This window comes from Capra hircus, chromosome 28 (assembly GCF_001704415.2).
Source record: "Capra hircus breed San Clemente chromosome 28, ASM170441v1, whole genome shotgun sequence".
NCBI classification, from domain to species: Eukaryota; Metazoa; Chordata; class Mammalia; order Artiodactyla; family Bovidae; genus Capra; species Capra hircus.
This window is the reverse complement of record NC_030835.1, coordinates 21,397,470-21,407,207: the sequence shown is the minus strand read 5'-3', so window position 1 is coordinate 21,407,207 and position 9,738 is coordinate 21,397,470. Positions and strand designations below refer to the sequence as shown.

General features: G+C 41.5%; 1 protein-coding gene and 1 non-coding gene across 2 annotated transcripts; both read left to right on the top strand.

Moving 5' to 3' along the window:
* On the top strand, window positions 1,623-2,440 carry LOC102181565 (40S ribosomal protein S3a-like). Its single transcript, XM_013975598.2, has one exon. It carries the CDS (start codon window positions 1,631-1,633, stop codon window positions 2,423-2,425), a length of 795 nt encoding a protein of 264 aa, XP_013831052.2. The 5' UTR covers window positions 1,623-1,630; the 3' UTR covers window positions 2,426-2,440.
* Window positions 7,042-7,123, top strand: TRNAS-UGA. The gene has a single exon. It is a non-coding gene; the product is annotated as a tRNA-Ser (tRNA).

Here is a 9,738-nt window from a genome sequence, read left to right as displayed (position 1 = left end):
ATGCCACTAAGTTTGTGATAACCTATTATTCAGCAACAGAAAACCAAGTCCCATGCCTACCCCTTAACCAGAGCAGGATGGAATACCTTGACTAACAGATGAAGTAAGTCCACATCCAATGGGGGAGGATCCATCCTCCTTAAGCGCAATTGAAGTGTCATCATCAGTTTGGAGGATGCATACTGGAAAAAAGAAAAGCAAAAATTATCCACCACAGTATATCCAGTATCTGATATTTCATAGGCTTTCAGTGTTCAACTCACAACTCTTCCCTATTGTTGGCTCCCTAATCTCCTTCCCAATGCAAGAGATACAGGTTCGATCCCTGGGTTGGGAAGATCCTCTGGAGAAGGAAATGGCAACCCACTCCAATATTCTTGCCTGGAAAATCCCATGAATAGAGGAGACTGGCAGGCTACAGCCCAAGGGGTCGGAAAGAGTCAGACACGATTGAGCATGAATGCACACACACTGCCGTATACACACTTCTAGAGCTACATGTCACTGAGCCAGAGAAAACATGAGGGCAACAAAATCTAGTAAACAAAGTAGGCCAATATAACAAGTTATAGTCTTGGATCTGCCCACTAATTAGATGTGTAACCTTGGGCAACCACTCACGGGCCACAGTTCCTATCTGAAAATAAAAGGATTGGACTAGCTATAATGTTATTCCAACATTTAAAATGATTTATTAAAATTGGGGGATCATCAAAATAATTCAAATTAAGTTTTGATTTGTTATAAAAGGACAAAGAAATGTCACACTGCTCCCAAACATATGCCTTATCCTTCTCAGGATTCTGCTTTTGAAAGTGGCATCAAGAAAGTTTTCGCGTGAAAGCCACAAATATTTGCCTTCCACACGCAAATTAGCTTAATAAAAACTACCACATAAAGGAACAAAATCTGGGGGTGCTATGGAGTAGGAGGCAACCAGAATCACAGGGGACCTTTATAAACTAAAATGTCCATAGTTGAAAATCAAATTTTTATGATGTTATTGTCTTGAATGATAACATATCATAATTGGGTTGAAACATATGTATTTTATTTTTTTTCTGTTACTTGCCACTCACTGCAGTAAATGGCAAGGCTAAAGAGCTAATGCTGGAAAAGAACTAATTTAGAAATTCACACTTTTTAAAAATAACACCTATAATAAATTTGACCTCCTGGCTCATTTTAGCAATATGATAAATCATTTTAAAAGGCAATTTAAGCTTTTTAAAAGTCTACAGTAACTCAAAGAAGCTGAAAATTAAAATTCAGAGGAAAAATCATCAAAATAAGGTTAAACCTAGGGTATTGCATTTTTTAAATGATTCAAAGAAAAATTACTCACAATTGTTCTTATCAAATGCACATTAATTTTGTAATATTCTTTTCCTTTGCAGCATTCCTTTCGTCTACACAAACACACAAAAACCCTCAGTAGAATTTCTGATTGAACTATTTTAACCATAATCAACTCTCATTACTGTCAAGTGTTTAAGCAAGTGAAGAAAATTCTTAAAAGGGGAAGGGGAAGTTAGGTAAGAGTAAGAATTTTCCATAAATATTATCATCCAACGACACAGAAGAAAGGAATTTTTAAAAGACTTCAACTTTTGGCTCTCTGAGCGGCACCATGGCGGTCGGCAAGAACAAGCACCTTACGAAAGGAGGCAAAAAGGGAGCCAAGAAGAAAGTGGTTGACCCATTTTCTAAAAAAGATTGGTATGATGTGAAAGCACCAGCTATGTTCAATATAAGGAATATCGGGAAAACATTGGTCACGAGAACTCAAGGAACCAAAATCGTATCTGATGGCCTCAAAGGTCATGTTTTTGAAGTGAGTCTTGCTGATCTGCAGAATGATGAAGTAGCATTTAGAAAATTCAAGCTAATTACTGAGGATGTTCAGGGCAAAAACTGCCTGGCTAACTTTCATGGTATGGATCTTACCCGTGGCAAAACGTGCTCCATGGTCAAAAAATGGCAGACCATGATTGAAGCTCACGTTGATCTCAAGACTACCGATGGTTACTTGCTTCGTCTGTTCTGTGTGGGTTTTACTAAAAAGCGCAACAATCAGATTTGGAAGACCTCTTACGCCCAGCACCAGCAGGTGCGCCAGATCTGCAAGAAGATGGTGGAAATCATGACCCGAGAGGTGCAGACAAATAACTTGAAAGAGGTGGTCAATAAATTGATTCCAGATAGCATTGGAAAAGACATAGAAAAGGCTTGCCAATCTATTTATCTGCTCCATGATGTCTTTGTTAGAAAAGTAAAAATGCTGAAGAAGACCAAATTTGAATTGGGAAAACTCATGGAGCTACATGGTCAAGGTAGTAGTTCTGGAAAAGCTACTGGGGATGAGACAGGTGCTAAAGTTGAACAGGCTGATGGATATGAGCCACCAGTCCAAGAATCAGGTTAAAATGCAAACTCTTAATGGTGACAAATAAAAGATCTTATTTGTGGTAATAAATAAATAAATAAATAAATAAAAAGACTTCAAGATATAACCAATAAATAGTAAGATAAAATTATAGATTATCTCAGCATACATAGAATATAAGAGATAAAAAGACAAAGCTTTATTTCTTCTTGGATAGTGTCTAGTAGAAAAGCAAATGTCAATATAAATGTTAATATACATGATAAAAGTACATGTGCATACATGATACAATAGTAAATGTTAATATACATGATAAAAGTTACACCTGGAAATGTCAGAAATAATTTTGCTCTCATATAGTGTTCATAAAGAAACTGAGACCACCCACGTAGCTCTGCCAAATTAAATCAAACAAAAAGATAAAATTTTTAAAAGCAAAATCTCAAATTAGATAAAACTTATTCTTACAATTCTCAAGTATTTTGCTCCTCATCCACAATTCAGTTCAGTTCAGTTCAGTTCAGTCGCTCAGTCATGTCCGACTCTTTGTGAACCCATGAATCACAGCACGCCAGGCCTCCCTGTCCATCACCATCTCCCGGAGCTCACTCAGACTCACGTCCATCGAGTCCATGATGCCATCCAGCCATCTCATCCTGGGTCGTCCCCTTCTCCTCCTGCCCCCAATCCCTCCCAGCATCAGAGTCTTTTCCAATGAGTCATCCACAATTAAATAGATTTAAACTAAAGGAGATCAGTCCTGGGTGTTCATTGGAGGGATCTATGCTGAAGCTGAAACTCCACTACTTTGGCCACCTCATGACTCACTGGAAAAGACTCTGATGCTGGAAGGGATTGGGGGCAGGAGGAGAAGGGGACAACAGAGGATGAGATGGCTGGATGGCATCACTGACTCAATGGACATGAGTTTGGGTGAACTCCAGGAGTTGGTGATGGACAGGGAGACTTGGCGTGCTGCAATTCATGGGGTCGCAAAGAGTCGGAAATGACTGAGCGACTGAACTGAACTGAACTGAGACACTTAGTACCTTGTTTTAGTTAAGCTGTTGTTCTGTCACTCTGTTGTGTCCGAACCTACAACCCCATGGACTGCAGCATGCCAGGCTTCCCTGACCTTCACCATCTGCCAGAGTTTGCTCAAATTCATATGCATTGAATCAGTGATGCCATCCAATCATCTCTTCCACTGTCATCCCCTTCACCTCCTGCCTTCAATCCTTCCCAGCATCAGGGTCTTTTCCAATAAGTCAGCTCTTCACATCAAGTGGTCAAAGTATTGGAGCTTCAGCTTCAGCATCAGTCCTTTCAATGAATATTCAGGACTGATTTCCTTTAGGATTTACAGGTTTGATCTCCTTGCTGCCCAAGGGACTCTCAAGAGTCTTCTCCAGCACCACAGTTTTAAAGCATCTATTTTTTGGTGCTCAGCCTTCTTAATGGTCCAACTTTTTCACATCTGTACATGACTACTGGAAAAACCATAGCTTTGACTAGACAGACCTTTGTCAGCAAAGTGATGTTTCTGCTTTTTAATATGCTGTCTATATTTGTAATAGCTTTTCTTCCAAGGAGCAAGCATCATTGGACTTCATGGCTGCAGTCACCATCCACAGAGATTTTGGAGCTCAAGAAAAAGTCACTGTTTCCATTGTTTCCCCATCTATTTGCCATGAGATGATGGGACTGGATGCCATGATATTAGTTTTTTGAATGTTGAGTTTTAAGTCAACTTTTTGACTCTCCTCTTTCACCTTCATCACGAGGCTCTCGAGTTCCTCTTTGCTTTCTGCCATAATGGTGGTGTCATAGGTCATTGATATTTCTCCCAGCAGTCTTGATTCCAGCTTGTGATTCATTCATTCACAGCCTGGCATTTCTCATGATGTACTCTGCATATAACTTAAATAAGCAGGATGACAATGTACAGGCTTGATGTACTCCTTTCCCAATTTGAAACCAGTCTGTTGTTCCATGTTCAGCTCTGTTGCTTCTTGACCTGTCTACAGGTTTCTCAGGAAGCAGGTAAGGTGGTCTGGTATTCCCATATCTTTAAGAATTTTCCACAGCTTGTTGTAATCCACACAGTCCAAAGCTTTAGCATAGTCAATGAAGCAGAAGTAGATGATTTTCTGGAATTCCCTTGCTTTTTCTAGATCCAACAGATGTCGGCAGTTGATCACTGGTTGATGATCGCTGGTTCCTCTGCCTTTTCTAAGTCCAGCTTGTATATCTGGAAGTTCTCAGTTCATGGACCGTTGAAGCCTAGCTTGAAGGATTTTGAGTATTCCCTTTCTAGCTTGTGAAATGAGCGCAATTGTGCAGTAGTTTGAACACTTTTTGGCATTGCCCTGCTTTGGGATTGGAATAAAAACTGACCTTTTCCAGTCCTGTGGCCACTGCTGAATTTTCCAAATTTGCTGGCATATTGAGCGCAGCGCTTAGCTAAGGGAGATGGCCGACAAACACGGGAAGAGATGTTCAACATCACTAATTATTCACTTCAGTTCAGTTCACTCTCTCAGTCGTGTCCAGCTCTTTGCGACCCCATGGATCGCATCACTAATTATTTGAGAAATACAAATCAAAACTACTATGAGATGCCACTTCACACCTGTCAAAATGGCCATCATTTTAAAAATCTACAGACAATGCTGGAAAGGTTGTGGAGAAAAGGGAACCTTCTTGCATTGTTGGTGGGAATGTAAACTGATACAACCACTATATGGAAGTTCCTTAAAAAACTAAAACTGAAACTACCATATGACCCAGCAATCCCTCTACTTGGCACACCCAGAGAAAATCATAATTCAAAATGACACATGCACCCAAAGGTTCACTGAAGCACTATTTCCAATAGCCAGATTATGGAAGCAACCTAAATGTTCATCAGCAGAGGAATGGATAAAGATGTGGTACCTATATACAGTGGGATATTAATTACTCGGTCATGAAAATGAGTGACATTGGATCCTTTGTGGAGATGTGGAAGGACCTAGAGATTGCCATACAGAGTGAAGTCAGTCAGAAAGAGAAAAATATTATATATTAATGCACTGGGCTTCCCAGGTGGCACCTGAGGCAAAGAACCCGCTTTCCAATCAAGAGACATAAGAGATGCAGGTTCAATTCCTGCATCGGGAAGATCCACATGTATGGAATCTAGAAAAATGGTACTAATGAACCTGTTTGCAGGACAGGAATAGAGACACAGAGGTTGAAAATAGACATGTGAGCATGAAGAGGGTGGGGAAGAAGACAGTGGGACAAATTGAGAAAGTAGCGCATATGTGTGTGTGTATACACACTAGGGAACTCCACTCAGTGCTCTGCAGTGACCTAAATGGGAAGGAAAGCCAAAGAGTGGATGTATGTATGTGTATGGCTGATTCACTTTCCTATGCAGTAGAAAATAACACAACATTGTAAAGCAACTATACTCCAATAAAAATTATTTTTTTAAAAGTTTAGATGAGAAAGGTACTGGAAAAAGATCTCAAGAAAATTCACACAACTTTCAACTGAGGTCACTTAACATCTGGTCTTCCAAAGAGCAAGAATTCGTTCTCCAGCCTTCCTATGAAATCCCGGCCCACGCCCAGGAAAATCTCTGCATCTGTGAAAATTTCTGTGAGAAATTACCATGAGAAAGATGGTAACGTTTCCCTGAACAGGTTCAGAAATTTAAAGTAATAAAAGGCCTCCTATGGTTTTCTGAAGCTCTTCCTTCAACAGACAGAACTTTCGGGTAGTAGGACGCCACAGTGCTCGAGTAGGAGGTGCTTGCACGCACCCTGGGATTCCCAGCGCCAACCCTTGGGCCACATTCTCGCCTCAGCTCTCTGAGGTAAGAACCAGGGTACAGACCTACAGGATTCTGAGAACCTTAAGGAAATAACGCAGTTAAAGTACCCAGTGCAGAAGCTACACTTAACAAGTGGGGGTGGGGGGTGGAATTAATGGCATTTAAAGGTAAAATGCAGACCTAATTCGCAGAACTTTGTTCTCAAGGCATCTCCAAGTCACCCCGTCAACTGAGAAAACTGAGGCCACAATCGGGCACATTTTCTTCCAGAAGGGCTCAGCAACGAAGGGGTCAATGGGGAGAGAATGAAAGGTGACTGCATGGGCAAGAGCCTGCGAGAGGCGAGCCCCGGGGCAGCTGCGGAGGGCTCATGCATTACCGCACTCCTCCCTATCATTCCGCAAAAAGAGGAGCGCTCAAACGCGATCACCGCGGTCAAAGCAGTCCAAGATGCAGAACTTTTCCAGGGTGCGGGCCCGCAACACTGAAGGGGAGAGTTATTTGTTTCAGATCTCTCTCTGTGACCTAATGAGGAAGCGGGAGGGCAAACAGCAGGTCTGAGACCAGAAGCTAAGCAGGGTGGCGATTTTCGATTTTCCAAGCGCATGGAAGGGAAGGATTTCTAAGATCCTCCCTTAAAGGCGTTTACTTAAACTACTTAAGGGAGATTTTATTATTTCTTCGCGTTAACGAGGTAGCTCCTGCAACTTGAGCCCCGGCCGCCTCTCACAGCAGACCTCCGGAAGATTGTAGGCCCCGCCCACTAGCGTGTCTGGTGCGCATGTGCTCAGTTTTAACACTAAAGTGTCTCCGCCTTCTCTTTCTCGCCGTGGCAGCGATGGCCGAGTGGTTAAGGCGTTGGACTTGAAATCCAATGGGGTCTCCCCGCGCAGGTTCGAACCCTGCTCGCTGCGGAAGCGGTTGACTTTAATCTTTTTTTCACCGATTTCTAATAAATACCTTCAAATGATAATCCGCATTCTTCAGCTGAATTTCCGGTATCTGCCGGCTAAATGGTCTGACTACAGAGAAATTAAACGTGTCAAAGAAAAGCCACTAAGTGTCAGTGCTGTGAACATGCCGCTGTTCACACTAATGGAAATAGTCTTCCTTTATCCTAAACAGCAAGCTAATCTTTCAGAATCTTGTTCCTCGTTCGCAGAATAAAAATAAAATGAAGATAAATATTGGTGAGAATTTTCAGGCTATGATAGCCTGAACAAGCTATCATCTCATTAAAACTGATGGCAAACCTAATATTATCTCTCCTTCCATCCCAGAATCACCTTCACCTTCAACTCACAACATCTAAAAGTGGTGTGAAATGCAAACTTCTAAAAGTTCAACTTCTAAAGTAGAATAGGTAGATCCGCACGATGGAACGCTGCATGTAGCCACTAAACTGATATTACAGACATGGAAACACTTTTCCAATATATTTCCAAATGCAAAAAGTTGGACAGGTGGAAAGACAATATGTATTATTATCACATTTTCATTAAACCATTTATATAATCATTTATGTGGAAAGAATGGCAGAAAAAAAAGAATAAATGGGGGCTGGAAAGAAAGAACCAAAATGTTAGCAGTAATTATTATCTCTGGATGGTGGAATTTGGGGGGATTTTAATTTTAGTTTTCCTAACAGATAGTTATAGTTTAACTTAGTTTTCTAAAATGTGTGTATTTATCCAGTTTTTTTGTTTTTTTTTTTTTTAATAATAAAAGGACCAACTCTAGCAGCTTAAACACAGAAGTGGTTTGTCTCAAGAAATCTGGGAACAGTTAACTCTCCAATGGAACAATGGAACCGTGCTCTTTCCAGCTTTCTTTTCTGCCATTTTTATTTTATTTTATTTTTTGTCCACATGGCACACGTGGGATCTTAGCTCTCCAACCAGGGGAACCATGCCCCCTGCCTTGGAAGGACCAGTCTTAACTAGTGGGCTGCCAGGGAAGTCCCTCTGCTCTGCCATTCTTAATGCACAGGCCACATTCCAAGCATGTTGTCTCATTGTGCTAAGATGATTGCCAGACCTCCAGACCTCACATCTATATTCAGCTAGAAAGCAAAGAGACAAAAACCCTGTTTATATCTCATTTCCTTGAACTGTGTAACATGACTACCACTCAGTTCAGTTCAGTTCAGTTCAGTCGCTCAGTTGTGTCCAACTCCCACCAGCTACAAGGAATTCTAATGAAATAAGTGTTTTAAGCTGAGTGTATTGTTACCCAATTCAAAATTAGAATTTCACTGATAAGGAAGAAAAATGGATGGATATGGAGTGGACAATCAACTGTTTCTGCCACACTCTTCTAATAGGAAAGTCAAAATTTCTAGGCGTAAGACCTTCAAAATAAGTCCCCTATCTGCCTCCCCAGCCTTCCCGTCCTTCTCGTCCATCTCCTTTTGAGTTATTAGAAGGCTTCCCAGCCCTGTTTGATGGCTCTTGTCTTTGAACCTTTTCACTTGTTCACACACAATCGCCTTCCTAGTTAGAGGGAGGCAGCATGTGACCTAGGCCCAATCAATCAGATGTGCTCACTGCCCCCAACTTTCAATCAGAGCTATTAATGCAAAGAAGCAGGGAGGGTAAGGATCCACCCTGTTGGTAAGCAGAGGCCACAGTAGCAGCTGCAGAGATTGCTAAGGGTAGCAGCACCAAGGTTACAAATGAAGTTTACAGTCAGTCCTTCAACAGCAGCAACAGTAGTGTCGTCATTCCACATTGATCTTGGACTTTGCCTAGCCTAACTTACTCCTGTCCCATTTTCCAAAAGTGGCTGTGCAGCCCTCCTGGCGATCCTATGAACGATTTGATTTCCTTCCAGTAAGTATTCTGCTTAAATCAGGCCCAGTCAATTTCTTTTCTTCCAAACACCAGATATAGCTTCCCTCTTCACCTCACCATTACCTGCTGAGAAAACTCATGTTCTTTCTTTAAGTGTCACCTTCTGGGTAAAGCATTCCTGCAACTTCCAGGTTTAACCCCAGAGGCCCCATTTTTATTCTTTTATTCTCGCTACTTGTTATAGCAAATCTCACATTGAACTATTTCTGCCCGTTTGCCTCTCTGCCCATTAAACGGTAAATTTCCTGCGAATGTAAAAAGGAATCATGTCTCATCTTTGTATCCCTGACTAGCACAGAACAGATACTCTATAAATCTTTAATAAAGGAATGAATAAATATATGAATCAACACACAAGTCCACAGTCCACCCCTAGAATACCCTGGAAAAAATGGCCGGGGGGAAGCAAACTTGTTATCTTCCTTTTGAAGACCACTTACCTTTGCCTCAAGAGCAATTCTCCTGGGTTTCCTTACCCTACTGCTCTCCACCTGGGTGTCCTTTCCCAATAAAATCTCTTACTTTGTCAGCACATGTGTCTCCTTGGACAATTCATTTCCGAGTGTTAGACAAGAGCCCAGTTTCAGGCCCCGGAAGGGGTCCACCTTCCTGCAACAAATGGCGACTCTGGTGGGATTCTTCTTCGCTGAGATTGACATCCTGACCACTCGGGGTAC

Coding starts and splice junctions, on each gene's coding strand:
- LOC102181565 (XM_013975598.2), top strand. CDS start 1,631: ATGGCGGTCGGCAAGAACAAGCACCTTACGAAAGGAGGCAAAAAGGGA.